Source organism: Poecilia formosa, unplaced genomic scaffold, assembly GCF_000485575.1.
Source record: "Poecilia formosa unplaced genomic scaffold, Poecilia_formosa-5.1.2 Scaffold215, whole genome shotgun sequence".
Classification (NCBI taxonomy): Eukaryota; Metazoa; Chordata; class Actinopteri; order Cyprinodontiformes; family Poeciliidae; genus Poecilia; species Poecilia formosa.
In genome coordinates this window covers 208,393-228,035 of record NW_006800154.1, presented here as the reverse complement: position 1 = coordinate 228,035, position 19,643 = coordinate 208,393, and the positions used below count along the sequence as shown (strand labels likewise).

At 40.8% G+C, this 19,643-nt stretch overlaps 1 protein-coding gene across 4 annotated transcripts in view; it reads left to right on the top strand.

Moving 5' to 3' along the window:
* The window catches only part of camsap2b (calmodulin regulated spectrin-associated protein family, member 2b), a 33,862-nt gene extending 20,321 nt beyond the window's left edge, over positions 1 to 13,541 (top strand). For 2 of the 4 annotated variants that reach the window (XM_016679577.1, XM_007567927.2), the window contains 16 exons: positions 880 to 970; positions 1,076 to 1,180; positions 2,319 to 2,388; positions 2,486 to 2,767; positions 3,530 to 4,253; positions 6,371 to 6,517; positions 6,594 to 6,816; positions 6,921 to 7,104; positions 7,188 to 7,872; positions 8,558 to 8,694; positions 8,811 to 9,025; positions 9,116 to 9,215; positions 10,251 to 10,316; positions 10,808 to 10,923; positions 11,017 to 11,135; positions 11,587 to 13,541. In XM_016679577.1, coding sequence (XP_016535063.1) covers positions 880 to 970; positions 1,076 to 1,180; positions 2,319 to 2,388; positions 2,486 to 2,767; positions 3,530 to 4,253; positions 6,371 to 6,517; positions 6,594 to 6,816; positions 6,921 to 7,104; positions 7,188 to 7,872; positions 8,558 to 8,694; positions 8,811 to 9,025; positions 9,116 to 9,215; positions 10,251 to 10,316; positions 10,808 to 10,923; positions 11,017 to 11,135; positions 11,587 to 11,883 — 3,561 coding nt within the window. In that variant the 3' untranslated portion in view covers positions 11,884 to 13,541. The remainder of the gene's footprint in view (positions 1 to 879; positions 971 to 1,075; positions 1,181 to 2,318; positions 2,389 to 2,485; positions 2,768 to 3,529; positions 4,254 to 6,370; positions 6,518 to 6,593; positions 6,817 to 6,920; positions 7,105 to 7,187; positions 7,873 to 8,557; positions 8,695 to 8,810; positions 9,026 to 9,115; positions 9,216 to 10,250; positions 10,317 to 10,807; positions 10,924 to 11,016; positions 11,136 to 11,586) is intronic. The other 2 variants (XM_007567928.2, XM_016679578.1) reach the window with 1 other exon arrangement.
* Positions 13,542 to 19,643: the final 6,102 nt, after the last annotated feature.

The following is a 19,643-nucleotide window of genomic DNA, read 5'->3' as shown; positions in this document are numbered from 1 at the left end:
CACTCTGTCTGTGCATTGACTGAATGCTGGTTTTATGGTGCAACAGGGAGTCATGTGGGGTTTTTAAAGACTCTGGCAGGCTGCCTGTTTGCCACAGATTCACTGTCCACAGAATCTTAACTATTTGTGCACGGTTTAACACATCGCATTGGAAGATAGTGTTTATATGTCTACAAATTACATCTGAGATCTGCTTAATGAATTGGTGTTTTTTTTTTTTTATCATTAGCTACCTACTAATCATTTTTCTCAGTCACGTTTTCATAGGACGTACAGGGCCGCCTTACAAATGGCTGTATTTACACTGAGAATATACAGTATTACACACAGGCAGGCACTATTTACTAACCTCTAAATGAACTCATTTGAACTACATTTACATAGGACTATCGGCTTATATGGAGCTGAATACAAATGCAAGCCAAGCTTTTCAGACTTGTATTTATTTAAAAAACACCATGTTTCCTTTTCTTATACTCCACAACCATTTAAAATTGGTCTTACTACACACAATCCTAGTAAAACACAGGACAGTTGTTACATGATGAAATATGAAACACTGATAGGTTTGAATAGCTCTGCAAGATACTGCATATAAACTAAACTCCGTATAGTAGCTTCTCATATTTTTTTTTTTGCCACATCTGGGTTTGACATTACAGCAGTCACGCCGTGCAACATGCACAGATAGTCAAGTACATGAACTTGTCCATCTGAGTCCAGCACCGGTTGGATGACTTTGACCTCAGCGGTCTTTCAAAATGCTCAGAGCTGGTTTGATTTTTGTTGATATCTACAGAGATGTACAGAGGGAATCAGCAGCAAAAATCCAGATGTTACATGTGCGAGTTGAGCTTAAAGATGTGTGTAATCTTTCAGAGTAACTACCTGGTGTTCATGGCTGAGCTTTTCTGGTGGTTCGAGGTCGTGAAACCCTCATTTGTTCAGCCCAGAGTCTTCGACCCCAATGGTACGGTCCAGTCCGTGTTCCTTTTGATGATGGTGATATTCTCCATGTGTTGAATGCCAGTTGTTGACTAATGATATGGAGGACTTGTCTTGTTTTGCCATGCAGCCTGTGAGCCTGTATCGTCTTGCAGAGATATGGCTCCTGTGTCCAGTCCTGTCAAACAGAACTATGCAGACAGACCTTCCAGTCCAGAAAACCTCACAGCTGAAGGTAGGATTAAATATGATCTGCCATATTAATGTGGTCAATGGGATGTATTTTTGCTGACTGTTGCTAGTAGACTAATGGAAAGCTAACCGAGCCATCTTTATACTTTTTGTCTGAAGCAATTTGTTCCTTCGTGTGTCTCTCTCTATGAGATAATGTAGCTACATAAACACGTCTGTATTACAAATAAGAAGTGATCTGACCCTTCTTTTTAAATGCACAGACAGGATTTTGTGACACACTACAAATTTTCAAAAGTCCCTCAAGAAATAAAATTAGGTATTGGCAAAGAAAAAAAAAAAAATCTTTAAATAGGTAATTAATTTGGCGGTCCAGTTGTTAGGTGCTCCTCTTGAGTAATAAGATAACAAATTAGTGCGGTTTAGTTTTGGGAATTAACAAAACTGCAGTGGATTGATTGATGCCATGGAGGGTTTTGTGGAAAAGCGTAACACTGTGTCAGCTCAGTGAAGTGGGACGACAAGAATGCCGATGCTCTGTGTTAGGAGAACAGCTTCATGGATATGACGAGGGTGGAAATGCATGTGCTCGATCCTCAAAGGAATTGTGCAGAAGTCATAAAGAAGTGGAAGCTGCAAATCTATTCAGGTAACTCTGAACAGCAAGGTAGAAAAAGATCATACAAAAAGAATCCATGATTCTTTTTGTATGATTTTCCTGTGATTTACCAAATCTTTCTATTAAATGTCACTCCTTCAACTGATGTTGCCGCCAGATATCATTACTTTGTCTTGAGAAACAAACATTACGGCTTTGTGCAGCAGACCATTTGATCAGTGCAGGTTTAGATTTTTGTTCAGAAGTCAGATGCCCCCTGGTGGTTGTGTACAGCTCCACACTGCAAATAAATGAAATAAAGTGCAGCTGTTAAGGATGCAGTGCAAAATGTAATCAATTTACAAAATACCTCTGGGGTTAAGGTCTGGATGACGTATATGGAGCACAAACATACAAGCGAGAAAAGAAACTGCTGTGAAACGTGTTAAAACCCATTATATCATCTTTATTCTTCTGTAACCCCCCCCGAGATTCATTTGCTGTTTTTTTTTTTTTTTTTTAAATGAAAACAAATAATTTCTTAGATCATGCAAGACTAAGAAGGTTCCTCTGTGTGTAATAGGCCTAATGAAGAGATCTACCTCCATGTCCTATGTTGACGGCTGTGTCGGGACGTGGCCCAAAGAAAGACAGTGAGTATATGAAGCTATCAGCCAAGCCTCCAGGGACCTACATTTTATAGCCGTCGGTTTCTTTCCTGTTGCACTGACAACTCTTCTCATTCTTCAGATCCTCCTCTCGGGGAATCTCCTTTGAGATCCCTCTGGATGGAGATGCAACGTTGCCCCCCTTTGAGGCTCCTTCTACCTGCGCCATGACCCGCTCAGCCAGTACTGATGGTCTGGGGTTCAAAGTTCATTATGCATCAAGAGGAGGCATGAAACGCCACCTCTCCCTCACGCCGGTCGACGTGAACGGTCAGGGCAGACAGATCCCAGAGGAGGATGACAACTTTGCTTCCCGCAAACCTTTGGGACGGAACAACACTTTCTCTATTAAGAGCCAAAGCAGGTGTGGATGGAAAATGGGTTTTAAATGTGACTTTTACTGTCAGTTTAACTGCATCATCTATAAATGTAACAACCTGCAGTTCAATAAAAGCTGTGAAAGATAAAGGAGTGCCTGCTTAATTATACCGATCAAAGTTGACAATGAGCATCAGGTGACTCAAAGTGTACAGATCTGGAAAAAAAAAAGTCTAATTTTAGAGTAGTTAGACCATTTTAAGACAAGAACAAAACAAGGTGGAGTTATATTAGCTTTTCGATATCCAGTGCTAACTGGTCTGAAAAAATGTTTTGGTTTGGTGTCAGGTTTCAAAAAAACACCCCATGTGAATCCCTGGATGCAGGTTTTCCCAGCAGAATGTTGCACTGGAAAAAGATGAAAGCCTTATTTGTTGGTTACTTTAAGGACAAAACAAGTTGGAGGAAGCTAAATACAAACACAGGCTAATTTCCACAGCTGGTAAAGATATGCAAAAAGATTACAAATCTACCTCCATACAATTCAAAGATTTTTGGAATCCAACCAATTCTTTACAATCTGTTGTGAAGAATTTTTTTTTTATTTTTATTTTTTTACAAATTCACCGGTGGCACCTTGGTAAACACATACTTCAACAAACGCGTGAGCCTTGGCCACATACAAAAAAAAAACCTTTGGAGATTTTTGTTATTCGAGGGTATCGAAAACATTTGAATAGAGCAATCATTTTTTCAATATTCACTCTTACTGTCTTCAACTTTCTACTTACCTGGATCTTTTCTCCAGGTGCCCCAATGGAGTCTTACCAGACAACAGCAGCCCCACCAAGTACCAAGGGAACCACTCCGCCCGCGTCAGCCCATCGACTCCTCCGAGCATTGAGGAGGCCCTCAAGATCATCCACGACACCGAACGGCCTCATGCCAGCCTCGCTGTTGGAGATGGAGACAATGGCTTTTTTCTGCATGGTGCAGATCCGTCACACCTTCCAGGGGCTCAAGCTCCCGGAGACGACTTTGGTTCAGCGAAGGCTCGGGTGAACGACCGAGACCCCAACTCTGCCTCCACAGATGAAGTCGACACAGGCATCCATGTGCGGACAGAGGACATCCAGAGTTTGGATGAGGACTCCTCGTCTCTGAGGGACTACTCGGATATAGATCCAGACTGCGAGGCCATGACGAGGTCGTGTCCTCTGCCTGGCAAGCAGGAGAGGAGCAGGGAAGGGGAACACAAGGAGGAAGTGGAAGCCAACCCTGAGGGCGAACAGGGACAGAGAGGTGACAGAGGCAGCCCCTGTCCCAGTTCTGCGCCCACCATCCCCAGGTCTTATACAGGCAGTCCTGCCTCTTCATCGGGCGGGTCAGGTGGGGGTCTGGTGCGGATGACCAGCTTTGCAGAGCAAAAGTTCAGGAAGTTGGAGGGAAGGAGCAGCGGAGGAACCACCACTCCAGACAGCTCTGATCTCAATGTCCCCTACACACACTCGGCCAGAACCACTTCCTCTCAGGTTTGTTACTCATTCTGTCTATCAGGTCTCCTCAGACATTTCAGAATATGTGGTGCTGTGTTTAAATTTACGGCAAGATTTAACGCTACACCCTTTAGGTTCTTTTTGGTCATTTCTGGCCTTGAACTCTCTCATGGATGCCATTTTTGATCTGTCCCTTATTTGTTTTAGAGATGGGCACCAGTCCTTGCGCATGGATAAGCGGGTATAAACTATGGATGGTCTCTCTTACTGCTGAATGTTAAACACTGACTTTAACTAAAGCAAGTGAGGCCTACAGTGCTTTAGATTTTTGTTTTATTGTTTTTTTGTGTGCGTGTTCTCCTGGATTTATTGATTCATTCTCTCAGTAATTTAACTCCTGGGAAGGTTCACATCTGTTTCCATGTCTTCTCCATTTGTGGATAATCATTCTGATTCCAAAGTCTTAGACTTTGTGACCCTTTTCTCTTTCATGAATTTCTTTACATTGAGGCATGATGTGACCGTTTGTGTAACGCTAATTAAGGCTAGGCGCCCGACTACGGCCAAATATAATAATAGGCAGTCAGAAAGGTTCGGCTGTGGAGCCTGTGTGTGTGTGTGAATAAAACACCATTAGACAGAAAGTAAGTTCAAGTTATTGTATTCAAGCTTATATTTTTGCATATATTTAAGAAGGTATTCAATAATAATATTTATAATAATAGTGATTTTCTATGAATATAACCAAAAGACACAAGAAGAAAAACAAAAACAACAAAGCAATAAACCCTGATGACACCCAAGAGTTTTTTTTTTCCTATTCTAAGTCCGTTCTTGAATCCAGGGTGATTAATGATCCATCAATCAATAATCCGACTGTTTTTAGTCCATGATCCAAGCCAATAGGTCCAGAATGCATAAAGTAGTTTAGTTCATTTAAGTCCTACCGCAAAGCTGCGGCGATCCGGTAGCTCGCCATCCTGGGTTGAAACAGGGGTGGAAAAAAACCTGAACTAAACAATGTCATAAATAAAAATAAAAACAAATTAGCATTCACATTTATACAGGGTTAAACTGTTATCCAAAATAACTAAACATTCAATAATTACAAAAAAATATAGCTATATTTCATAAAGTATTTCTCAGGAATCATTCAAATGAATTTCAAGTTAAAGATCACATTAATGTCACAGATGCAAATAAAGTTACAGATCAAATTAAAGTGCACTTTCAAGTTGTATTTAAGTTTAATTGACAGAGTCAATTAAACTTAATTGACTTCACTACTGTTTCAATAAACAATTGTTTTTCCTTTGTTCTTTTGTTTTGTTGCGCAACTCCAAAGAAATTAACCAATTCCAGAGTTCTATAGGCCGTCAACAAAATCAATGGAAAATAACTAAAACTATCCTAAAAGGACGAATTTACAAAAATCAAAGGGCCTATTTAACATTTTGAGGTTATATCATCTATTCGGCCACACAATTAACAAAAAGAGAATGACCTTTCAATCAATCAGATCATTTTTCAATCACTAATACATATATTGAGTGGGCGTGTCGCGATCGCATTTCTATTAAAAAAAAAACAAAGTACGTAAAACAAACGACTCACCGTCGAGCGGTTGCCAGAAAACACCAAATATAATCCTTCGGCTGTGTTAATAGGGCTCGATCCAGCCGTATTCTTCTGTGATTTTAGAAGACGCCAACACAAGCAGCTAACCACAGTGACAGCAGCAACAGCAATGGAGATCCGAATTCACCTGTGACCCGGAACTTAAAGTGTACCATCAGTTTGACCCGCAAAAATAAAATACGGGTTGATTATTTTGTGCAGGTTACATTTGCCTACTTCATGTTGTCAGAAAGGTTCTACTTAAGTGACTTCTTAATTATGCCGGTTCTGATTGGCAGCAGTCAGTCTTGGTCGTGGTTGGAAAAAGTGAACTAGAAAATGGTTGATCAGTAGTTCATAATTTAATAAGTATTTTCACTAAGCGCTATGTTGTTTCAAATATCTTTTTTTTTCTTTGATAAATTAAACCACTGGACAACCACTGCGACTTCTGCAGAGACAGAAATGCAGCTTTCTCTAATATGTTGATGAGAAATAAATTAAATTTGGCATCAACACTGCTTCTCTGCCCCTAGTTCTCGACGCCTCCCCTGCCAATCACGTCGCCTTCTCCGGCTGCCCCGTTGCCTCGAGACCCCTCCCACTTCATAGCCTCAGAAATGATTCAGCTGAGAATGAAACTTGAAGAAAAACGCAGAGCCATCGAAGCCCAAAAGAAAAAGGTACGCAGGCTTGCATCACGACAAAACCGATGGTGTGAATTTTTACATCTAATTCTGGGTTCATCCCAATTTCCAGGTAGAGGCAGCTTTCACAAGGCACCGCCAGAAAATGGGAAGAACAGCCTTCCTGAATGTAGTAAAAAGGAAAGGAGTGACGGCCCCTCTGAGCCAGAACTCCGGAGGGGCAGAAACACCTTCATCCGAGCCCATCTCCTCCTCAAAGGAGGACAGCGTGGAGCGGGTGGAGAGATGCAAACCTGATGGAGCAGCTCCCAAATCTCCCTGCGAAGACGGTGGGGGTAGGTAACATTGGCATGCCTCCCTTTTTATTGGCTCCTCTGATTTTGGTTTTGGAAATGGTGACAGGTTTCTGTATTTACTTGTGTTTGATGGCGATGATCAGGCATGACCCCTGGAGAGGTCGACCTTGCAGAATACACACGGTCCATTGAAAGGCTGAACACGTCGCTGGGCTTCCTGCAGACTGAGATGCAGCGACTGGCCCAGCAGCAGGAGAAGATCATGGCCATGAGAGACCAGCAGCAGCAGGCCTGGGTGATCCCGCCTCCTGCTCCGTCTCCGCATAGGTAAGCAGCTACTGCCAGATCCACTGAGGAGGCGACTGAAATGCTAGCTCCCCATTACTGTTTTTGTTTCTTTTTCCGCACAGGCAGCTCCGCGAGCTGCGCAGCAGCAGCGTGACAGGCAGAGGATCGGGCCGTGGGTCGGTGGGATCCTTGTCCCCGATCCTGTCCTCTTCCGGGTCGCCACGCGCCCCCAACCGTTCGCCTGCAGGCATCAAACGACGACCGGCCTCGTTTCATGCCAGAACGCCTCGGACTCCCCGTCCAAACGACCTGAAGGTCACCCCCATCAGTCGGATGCTCAACCCTCCCACCTCAGTGGACAGCCTGCCCAGACTGAGGCGCTTCAACTCCAGCCAAACCCACCAGAGCTCGTTTGCCTACCTGAGTCACGACGAGGGCGTCAGGGGGAGACCCAACCAAGAGCTCAAGGGCGAAAAAGATGAGTCTAAGAAAAAAGAGGAAATGGCAGTAAAGATCAGTGATGAGGAAGAACGCAAAGGAAAGACGAATGAACGCCTGAAGGAGAGGACAGAATCTAAAGAGGAGTCGAAGACATCAGAGGTTTTGTGCCAGCCGCTTTCAGAGAGCAAAGGTGGGGTTGCTAGCCAGAGTCAAGATGACAAACAGGAAAAGAAGGACCTAGTGGAGGTGCCGCTGTCCTGGCTAAAGCCTCCTGGTGGCCGGGGTCCGGAGAACACAGAGGACGGAGAGAAAGGAGGAGAAAGTTATGGAGACGACCAAAAGATGTGCTGCGGATTCTTCTTTAAGGTGAGTTGGAGCAACATGCCCTGAATGTTCTAGTTGCTCCTAAAGAAGACGAAAGCAGAGAAAACAGTCTGAACTTAGTTCAAGAGACAATCGGTATGTGTTTGTGAACAAAACGTCTGACGCTTCGTCCCTCTTGATTTGAGCTACAAGGTTAAATTGATAGAAATATACACTTGGTCTCTCTAGTTGTCTCCTCTGCCTGGGATAACCTTTAAAATAGGGCTGGATATGACTGACAAATGTCACACAATAGGAGGGTTTCATATTAGTCTATATTAATAATTATTGATTAGTTTCTAAATCTCTGAAAAACTGCCAAACTAATGACTTGACCTTTCCTCAGTTCTATGAGGAAAAGTTTAATTTGTTTATGTTTAATCAGTTATAAGGCAGGATGGCAAAACCTGAAACTGCCTCTAGTTACTCAAAAGGCTGTTGCTAGGTAACCAGCGAGGCGAGTGAGTTGATGCCACCACCCTCACTTAACTGACTGTTAGCCTTTCCTCTGCCTACATCCCCCAGAATGCTGTGTGGTCCAGGATCGGAGTTCAGTGAAATTATTGAACATTGTATTAGACGTATCTATACATCTTTCATGATATATATTATTGATTTATCGTCCAGCTCTACTTTAAAATAGGAACTTGAATGTTTTATGTGTGTAAATATTCTCATTCAACACCAGGATGATGTGAAGGGAGAAGAGGACATGGCGGCAAAGAAAGCAGCTCTGTTGGAGAAGAGGCTTCGGAGGGAGAAGGAAACGCAGGAGAGGAAGCAACAACAAGAGCTGGACCAGGAGCAGAAGAAAGAAGCTGCCCGGTGTGTCCTCTCTGCATCACATGGTGTCCAGACGCACGCACGCTCCGTCTAGAGCGTTCTTGTCTTCAGCTTTTCTGTTCGGTCTTCCGCTACAAGCTTCCTTTGTTCTTGTGCAGGCTAAAGGCAGAGGAGGAGCAACAGAAGAAGGACGAAGAGAAGGCGAGGAGGGAGTACATCAAGAACGAATATCTGCGGAGGAAGCAGCTCAAGCTGATGGAGGACATGGATGAGGTCATCAAGCCTCGAAGTGGAAGTCTGAAGAAAAAGCAGCGCCCCAAGTCCATCCACAGGGACATCATGGAGTCATCTACTCCTCCTGTGAGAACGACAGGTGAAGGACTCCCAAACCGCCGTTACATACATGTTCCCACCGAGCTACACATGCTGATCTGTGCTGGTTCTGTGTGCTGCTGCACTGCAGGTGTGCGTCCTCGGGGCTTCTCTGTCTCAAGTGTCTCTTTGGCGTCCCTCAATCTGGCTGACAACGACAGGAACCAGCCAGATAACAGGAAGAACAACAGGTAAGAAACAAACTGACTAGGCCTTAATTTATCTGAGACTCACAAATCTAATATGAAGAAATGGTGCCTTGCTAAAAGTGTGTATTCGCTCAAAATTTCTCACATTTTGTCATGTTAAGCCAAAACAGTAAATGAGAACTTATTGAGATTTTATGCAATAGGCCAACACTAGAGTGAGTATAACACAACAAAGCACATTAAAAACTTTGTCCATTCTTGTTAAAAAAAAATAAATATAGCACAGTCAGACAGAATGGAGAAAATCTCTGAAAACCTTTTTTCTAAGTCTTACCATGTACACACATTGATTTAGGTCAGGACTTTGACTGGGCCATTTTAACATCTCTATATGCTTTGATCTGAACCGTTGAATTGTAGCTCTTGCTGCACTTTCAGCGTCGTCGTTCTGTTAGAAAGTTAACCTATACCTCATTCTCAAGTCTTTGCGCCCTCAACCAGGTTTTCCTAAAACCAACCCACAGCATAATGCTGCCACCGCCATGCTTCACTGAAGCTACTGAGCATTTACATGGAATGTTAGCATTCTTCCATATGTAGGATTTTAAACGAAGTGCAAATGGACCAGGGCATCTCCTTTACTCTTTAGACTTCCACACAACTTTGTTCATAAATGCTACTTAGTTTATTTTATTTTTATTTGAAAAAATAAAAAAAAACTTTAAAGCTATGTATCATTTTTGCACTTAATTTTGCACTACTTTGTGTTGGTTGTGGCATGAGATCTCAATAAAATCTTGAAGTTTGTCATTGGTGGCAACTGCCTACAAGCTAATAATTAGCTAATCAGTTTAAAAACGACTTAGAAATTAGTTTTTGTTTCTGGTTAACAGGTTAAACTAATAAATCCTGTACTCACCTTAAGTTAATTTCTTACCCTGATGAGACTCGTCGGGAATGTGTTTGAAGAGGCTCTTGTCCTCCATGATCCACAGGAAACTCTACTGTCCACAGTTTGATTCTGTTTTCTCCCTTGTCTCCTCCTTCTTCTATTTCTGCCCTGCATGCGTCCTTCAGAGGCCACAAACTAGCTTCAGCTCATATCCCGTTTTTTTTAAGCTCCCCCAAAGACAGAAAGGGAAGGTTAGTAACACTCTGAAATTAAATCAAAGCTCTTTTTAGACGTGGTTCTGTGTAGACATGCTGCAGCTTCACTATAATTTTGTATTGGGCTAAAGTTTGTCGTAAATGTGGGTTAATTTCCTGTCTGCAGTACGGAGTGGTCCATCAGACGCAGGCTGCAAGAGCTGTTTCCGCCTCCTCTTCTTTCTCTGTATCACATTTGCTCTCTGCTTTATGATTTAGCTGTTTGCTTGCCGTTTCCTTCATAACTCTCTCTGCAACCATGAAGCCAGCCGCTTTGCTTTGCTTGGTTGAACACAGCTCTGCTTCACCCGCGCGTTTCACTTTGACGTGACGCAAGACAACAGGCAGACTTTGGAGAACTGTGTCACAACGTCTGATCTCGCTTTGACCCGTCTCTCTGTGTTTCTGTGCATGTCTGTGTGCGCCATGTGGTGACATGTCGTACGTGGTTGTCGTTATGTCTGCGTTTATCTGTTGGTTGCCGTCAGGCCAGACTCTGCGGAGGGTTTTTCCTCTTGTCCTTCGGCCAGCAGTCGTAACGGAGAGAAAGATTGGGAAAACGACTCGACCACTTCCTCCACTCCCTCCAACACAGAGTACACGGGTAAGGACGGAGAGGAATGTAGAGTCCTGTCTTCTCTTTGGTCCACATATCCAGCGGATGTGTAATTTTTGCACTCACTGTTTCTTCCCTCAGGACCCAAATTGTACAAGGAGCCTAGTGCCAAGTCCAACAAGCACATCATCCAGAACGCCCTGGCTCACTGCTGCCTCGCTGGCAAAGTCAATGAAGGGCAGAAAAACAAGATACTTGATGTAAGCTCTATTTCTGTGCGTATAACTCTGACAGGTTAAGTTATATGAACACAAGATCAATTTCTTTGGGTGTTTTTACTTATACCGAGTTATTCTGATAGTATAAAAAGATCAGGCAGACTGATGGTCTGATCAGTCTCCAGTCCCATTTCATATAATTTTGGACGACCTTCCCCACAACATGCATTCATTCTTCAAAAAGCTCTTGTATTCAAGCTGTAAATATTGCCTTATATGTAAAAATATTTTGGAAATTTAGACACATGTGAAAGAAATTATTGAATAAACTTAATCAAATGGGTTTTACTAGTCATTTGGTGGTTTCATCAGAACTTACGAGCAGCAAAACACCTGGAGTGATTTTCATTTTCTTAATGTCATTGACCAGGAAGCTATCAGCGACTGTTAAGAGTCATTAATAAGTAGGTTTCTTATGCACAATCTCTTGCAGGAAATGGAGAAATCGGAAGCCAATAACTTCCTGGTGTTGTTCCGTGACTCCGGCTGCCAGTTCAGGTCCGTCTACACGTATTTCCCCGAAACAGAGGACATCGCCAAACTGGCCGGCATCGGCCCAAAATCCATCACTCCCAAGATGATTGAGACTTTGTACAAGTACAACTCGGACAAGAAGCAGTTCAGCAAGATCCCGGCTAAGACCATGTCTGCCAGCGTGGACGCCATCACCATCGTCAACCACCTGTGGCAAACCAAGAAGCAGGGGACGCCCAAAAAACACCCAAAGTAGAGCCAAGTGAAGGCGGTGCACCTGGACAAGCTCTGTTGACACAAACAGAAGAAAATGTGCATTTCTTTATATATATTTATTTGAGGGACACCAGTTACCATTCCTGAAAATCTCAACTGGAATGTTGAAATATATTATCACACATAAAACTAATACAGAGCTGGCTACGACACTACTTCAGTGTGGCACAAGTGTGTTCTTGTCAGCATGTGTATCAATGTTCTCATGTGCCAAAAAAAAAAAAAAAAAGAAAGAAAAGATACCAGGTGAGCCGATGCCTTACCAAGCTGAACCACTGAAGCACTGAATGTCACGCCTCTCAGAGGCACTTTGGGTTCTCTTCGTCGATCATGTGTAGCCTTATGCTTGTTCTGTGTCACATGGATGCACAGTGGGTATTGGTGTCATTTTGTCTGCGCCTGCCGAAAACGTCCGTTTGTTGTCCGTAACACACAGGTCCAAGATCAGATTAGGTTCCCCTTCGCGGATCGCTGCCTGTCTGTGATCAGATGTGACTTCAGCTGCTTAACAGGCATGTTCTTTTTTGTTGTTGTTGTCGTCGTTTTTTGCCTCTGTACATGTGATTGACAACACTATAAACAGGTTTTATTTCTATTTGTGTGTGCACGTACAGTGAAGTGCCAACCAGCGAGTTAAGCACACCTCAAGTGGAGAATGGATATGTTTGACAAAAGTGTGTGTTAATGACAAGTGTATGGAGTGCCATCAAATGGTTCTGGAAAACACCTGCAATAGGCTTTTAATTTATTTTACTTCAATATAGCTTTTGAGATACGTTGAATAGCATGTTATGTTTTATGCGAAACACAACACAGTCCACCGCATACGTTAGTTACATTTATTATATATCATAGGAAAACAAACAAGTTAGCTCCTGGTAGCATTTGAGTAGCTTTTGTAATTTATCATGTTTAAATGTGTTTTTTTTTTTTTTTCCTGGGGCCTTTTATTGTGCTAGAGATGCAAAAAATAAAATTAAATAAAAAAAAATCTGATCCCTCAACAGCATTACTGACAAGACTACCACAAGTTATGAACTAAATGGAGATCTCAGTGTCAATGTGTGCAGTAATTTAAGTTCTAACTATTGACTATGCTGCAGAGTGACCAAATAACTAAAACGTCACATCAATGTGTTTTGTGTTCTCACTGTTAGATGCAGATTGCGATCAGATTTTGTTGTAAATACGAGGACGAACTCGCCTGCGCTAGCGGTTTTCAGACCTACTCCACTGTCGTTGCGTCTGATCTGAGATGTTTTTACACTGTCACTCAGTGCTTTTCACTTTACCTTACCGTTACATTTTTACATCATGCATTCCTTTCAGTATGTGTTGACTCTGTACAGATATATTTTCACATATAAGAAGTATTTTTTGTAAGGATATTTACCAGTCGGAAGCGTGTATTAGTGAAGCAGTACGGTTAATGAAAGACGTGTGTGCTTGAATGCAAAGCGTTGCTAAATGAGGAGGTGTTTTATTGAATGGATTTCTTTTTTTTTTTCTTTTCTCCAGCTCTGGATTCATTTTGTTTTTAATCAGGAATATGTGATCAAATTTTCATGAACTTGTTATTGTTGATTTTTTTAATTATTATTATTTTCTGTTTTATTAAAATCCCAGCTCTTAACAGTTTGCACTGCGTCTGTCTCTACTTAATTTCCTTGTTTTATATTGTAGCTATTGCTGATGGTAAATTTGTTAGCTTAATAAATAATGGGTGAGTAGTGATAATATTGTTGAGAAACCTGCACATTTTTATTATCACTGTTACAAGTGGCTGTTTTTAGCTTTGTTTTATGCACAATATGTGTAAAAACTGGTGTTGCTCTTCGGAGTGGCACTATTGGTCCTCAGGTTTCTAATTGGTAAAAGTAAGTGTGCAAACTTAAATAACTACTTCAACCAATTTGTTTTAACAAAGACTAGTTTTACTTGATGTAAAGAATTGCCACAATGTCTACTTTTTGCTAATTTTGAGAATTGACTAAGTGAAGAAGGATGTAAAGATGGTTCATAAATGGAGAACATTTAAAACTGGCAACAATTCCTCACCTGAGCGCAGACAATAAGATGCTAAAAGATGCCATCATAAAACTTTGCATCATCACAGGACATCTGGGAGGCTCTGTTGCTGGAAGAATGCATGTTTCCACAAGCAGCAGACTGCAAAGCTTTCATAGGATGTGTGCAAGGAAGAAACCTATAATCTCAAGGAAAACCCAAAGGCGGGATTTAAGTTTTCAAGAGCGAACAAAGAAAAAAAACTACCGTTATTCCAGGAAATGTTCCTGAAGAGGAAACGTACTGTGTACACAGGGCTGGCCCAAGCAGAACATGATATAGAGCTTGTCCTCATGTTCAGAACACCAGCAACAGTGTTTTAATCCAGATGTGGTGGAATCTGGGAGATTGGGCGAAGCTTAAAGCAGTCGGAGATAATTGTTTATTATTTGCTGAGGCAAGTTTATGGACAAATTGAAGCTGAAACACAAATGTTAAACTCATGGCATCAGATTGTAACCATGGTAACTCAAGAATCACACTAAGAGAAGATTATTTTGTACACTTTCAAAAAGAAAAGCTCCTTTAGATGTTAAAATATTTTAATTTATCAATGCTGAAATCACCAAAATTTGATAGCTTGATTTGGTAAAATCATTCTCTATAAAAATAAACATTTTAGATTGTCTGTTTAAATTAAAGTATTTATGGGAGAGTCGTGATAGTCTGGGGCCCCTAAAATGTAGCTTAGTTTGATTATACCTTGGGCTGACTCCGACTCTACACGTAGATTTAACCTTAAAATTAGGTCTGTTGGCGCGGAGAAAAGATTTTCTTCAGCCTTGTTCATGCCACTGTCTATCAGACACATACCACGTATTGTTACATATAAACCTCATGAATATTTATTCCTTTTCCTTTTTTTTTTTATTCACCAAAAACTGTCCTGTAAACTGCAATGTTCGCCACGTTGAGCTCTGCAGTCAGACGCATTATCTCACTGTGCAAGAGGCAACTGCGTCGTGCGTCACAGGCAAAAGGTCAAAGGTAACAAGGTGAAAAATACAACAAAAAGCAAAATAATTTCAGTACAAGTAATTATGTGTCATAGGCCTTAAGAAATAATAACAATAAATAAATAAATAAATTGCCAAAAGGGCACTTGGGGATAAGGAGCAAAAGGAGCAGGTGCTCAAGCCCCTTTAACCTCCCCGCCCTCTGCACGTGCCTGACAGCATCAGTACTCATCTTCATCCATTGTAAGATTTTTATTTCTAATTCGCCTTGGGGTTCCCTTGGAGGAGCTGGAAAAAATGGCTGGGGAGAGGGAAGTTTGGGCCTCTCTTCTGAAGCTGCTGCCCCCGCGACCCAACCCCGGATAAGCAGCAGAAAATGGATGGATGGATATTTAGAAGAAAATTACATAACGTGGAACAAAAAGAGCATTTTAGAAGTAGTGCTTAGTGTTTCTGGCAAGACTGGATTTTTGTCCCGGTGAGTCGTTACTGGCTGTTGAAGGGGAAGGTGTTTCCATGTGGAACATACATTTTAAAAAATAATAATAAACGGATGTGTCAGACTAAACAGGTTGCTGATAAACCAAATAACTTTTTTAATAAAATGGATGCAGTAACATGTATCAGTGGGAGATTAGAAAGAAGGTAGACAGACTCCAGTAACAGTCAGAAAACTCCATGAATACGAACTAATCAGCTCACTGACAGGAAACCAGGAAATTACACCAATTTCCCAGTTTTATTCACCTTCAGAGAACAGAATGTGCTTCCCCTGACCGCAAGTCACTGTTCTGAATATTTCTGAAAGTCATCAGTTGACTGCATCCAACATGTCAGCACATGGAAAATTATATTGTCACTTGACTCTATTTTTCCGTTGACTAGCATCAGTTAAGCCAGTCAATAAAAAGCATCTTTTCAGTTACATATTTTATTATAATAAAACTAAAGATTGTTGTGATCTGTGTTTTTCAGTGTATTTATTTCTTGGTTTTTCTGTGTCCTGTTCCCATGTGAGTCTGTTATGTCCTGTCCTCCCTGTTGATTGATTCCCAGCTGTGTCTCGTTTCTTTGATTACCCTCCCAGTGTATTTAGTCCCACCTGTTGTCTGTGTTCCTTGTGTTCCTTTACACGTCTTGCGTCGTGTAAAGTCTTGCTGCCTGTTTGTCTATTCTGTGCTGGAGCGCTTTTGGATTTATTATTAAATCATCATCATCATTACCACCTTTATCCTTTAAAACCAAATCATGACAAAGATTTGTGTTGAAAATTTAACAAAACAATTTTTTTGATAGATGAATCCTGCACCTAAACTACAACAAGAGAACGGAGGCAAAAAAATAAAAATAAAAATAGCCCATGGCAAGACATAAAAGGAACAAAAAACATACCAAAATAAAATTACGCATTTTCTGTTAAACTGTTGGTTTTCTCACTGACAACAATGAACTCAGCTTTGAAAAAAAAAAAAAAAAAATTAGATGTAGCTCACTTGGCGTTATATGTAAAAGTTCTTCAAAATAAAACAATTTCTCTCAGAAAAAAAAACCAAAAAAAACAGCTAGACCCAAACAGTAAGTGCAAATAAGAAATATACCGTTCAACTACATAAAAGCATAAAATTCTAACTACCAATCAACTCTTGAACTCTTGTCCTTTTCAGACAGTGGATCAAAAAGGGGACAGACAACCACCTGAGTGAGTCCAACAAGAAGAAGAGTTGTCAAGAGGAACCTGTGAATTTTACATCAAAGCCGGTCATCGAAAACAAATCCATTACAGAATCACAGAAGGAAGTGGATCAAAAACGGGAACAACAAAGACAAAAGACGAAGCGCATCAAGAAGAAGCCACTGCTTTGGAAATCTTTCCCCGAGTCAGACGCTTGTATTGATCCAACATTTTTTACTGAAAACAGTGTCAACAGTAACAGTCCTCTGAATGAAAAGCAAAGTGATCAAGCAGGTTTGCTCAGAAGCAGAATTAAGACATTTTGGAAAATGCTCCCCAACTCAGAGCCTCACATAAATGTAAGTTTTTTTCCTGAGAATATCGAAACACAAAACGTTTCGATGCCAGCAAAGGAACGTGACGAGGCAGCTTCCTTTAGAAAGGAAAGTTATTGCAAGAACACAGGGATTTCTACAGCACAGCCAGTCACCAAAAAGGACTCTGTCAAACCACAGGAAACTCTGGATAAAAACGGGGAGAAATGTCCATCTACGGACAAGCCCAGGGACAATAATCAAAGAGAAAATTTAACCGAGGTTCATGACAATCAAACAGCGAGTAAAGCAAATTGTACATGTCTTGCCAAATTTAAGGAGTCTGAAATGGAGCATATCAGAGTCCAGAAATATTTAATGAGACAGCTCGACGAGATGTTTGGTATAAATTGGAAACTAAAAGCTCAACTTAGATATCAGAAAGATCTGATGAGGAACAGACACTCAGAGAGAAGACCTCTGAAACCCAACCAAATGAGCATCAGGATCGGCAGAGCGAGCTATTCGAGAGATCTGCAGGTCAGTACAGTAGAGAGTCAGCAATGAAAGCTGCCTCTACTTTGGAAACCCTCAGTCAAGAAAATGTTTCTGTAGTATATAGTGAACAAGAGATTTCAGTACCAGAAATAATTGGGGATCCCACAGTTAACATTAAAAATGAGATTCATTCAAATGACAGTTATCAGTAAACCAGAGGCAGCAATCGAAGAAGAAACGGTTTCCACAGAAGGGGAGAGTGACCTAATGGAAAAACAGAGACCATCCCCTCCACAGTCAGAGGTTACATTAATGGAAGATGTAATCAAAACACCACCTCAGAAATCTGAACCCCAAGCAGCAGAAGAGTCAGCAGAGCAGAACAATGATTGTAAACAAGAGAGGCCAAAAAAAAAGATTTCACTGTGGAGGCAAATCGAAAAGACTTTAACGCCGTCATGTCTCCGCCACTTTAAAGACAGATCTGAAGACCAACCAGAGTAGACATCAGCTTATATCTCCAGTAAATTAGATTTAAAAAGGGGTGGCTGATTGGTGGGAATGGGAATTGGACATTTTAATATTAAAAAGAAGGACTGCACGGTTGGAATTGTCTCTCCGTGTTGGTGTGGGTTCACTCCGGGCGCTCCGGCTTCCCCCACGTTCCACAACCTCCAGGGCCGTGCAGAGATCAGTAAAGGGGCAGGTGCTCAAAAAAAGGGCACATCTAGCCACATTTTAGGACAGAATATTAAGAAAGTCACAGAGTTTTCAGAGTTTAATAAACAATGATAAATTACAAATGGTGAGATATGCAACTAGAGCTTTTACATCTTAACATAATAAAAACATAACAGCTGCCTTGTAATATTAAATATATTGTTCACTACCAAAAACTGCATGTTGATCATGGTAAGAACCTTTATTTCTTTGTTCACACCTACAGTCCTCGTTTTGACCCAGTTGGTCAACAATCCACCACCTTTGGCTGCTTGTAGCAGATCCTTTTTTTTTTGTTTCTTACGTCTTTTTTTTATGTGGCATCTTTGAACTGAAAAAAGCTAAATATGATGAATTAAGTTCAGAACACTATATGAAACCACACTACCAATTCTTTACCCTTGTGTTTAAACCAATATGTTCTTCAGTTCGTTGCACAACATAACCTCTGCTTTGGGGTTCAATTTGTTTCACAATTATTCTATAAATAAACTAACCTCAATTAAATAAAATTGTGATCAAAACATTTTTAATTGTAATACTTTTTTTAAACAAAAAAAAGTTTGGCTTAAAAAAACTTTTATTTAAATTAAAATCACAAATTTTTGTCTCATGAAGTGAAAAAATTATTAGTAAAACAAACGTTTTTTGCACGTCACAAATATTTGCTTGCTATTTGTTCGTGATTTAAAGTTTTGCTTGCAATTCTCACATGACGTCGTGGGCAGAGCCTAAACGTCGCAACAAAAGATTCCTGAAAGTTTATGTTTTACGAATAACTTTAAGTTCACGAGACAAAAATGAGTTATTTAATTAAAAAAAAGTTTTTTAAACAAAGCTTTTAGCTTAAAAAAGAAATGACTACAATTCCAAATGTTTTGATGACAATTTATTTAACTGAGGTTAGTCTCTTTATTCATTGAATAATTGTGAAACAAATTTAACTTCATACTCTGCGAACCAGACCCTAAACTTAAAGTCTGGATTGAGTTTTTTCCCCTTCATTAATGACGCAGCTTGATTAATTATTACATACATTATATCTATCATGGTAGTTCAGGGTGAGTTATTTTTAATTGTAAATGAATATCCTTGTTGGACTTTTATTTAAGTGCTATTCCCCTTCAAGATACATTTACATAACACTAGAACAAATGTCTCTAGAGCAGGGGTCTCAAACTCAATTTACCCCAGGGGCCACTGGAGGCAGAGTCTGGGTGAGGCTGGGCCGCATAAAGGATTCCACAAAAAACATCCTCAAATGTCATCAACATTTAATTATTTCTCCAATACATAAACTGCAGGCATTTGCTTTGACAAAACATGATGAGGGTGTGACAAAATTTTAGGGTCTGTTCACACAGAAATGACCCAATCCTGATTTTTTTGTCAAACCGGATTTTTTTTTTTTTTTGCAGTGCCATTCACACTGCCACACATATGCGACCTGTATGCGTTCTGCAGTGTGAACGGGCAAAAGACCTGAAAGTTTCCCGCATGCGCAGTAGAGGGC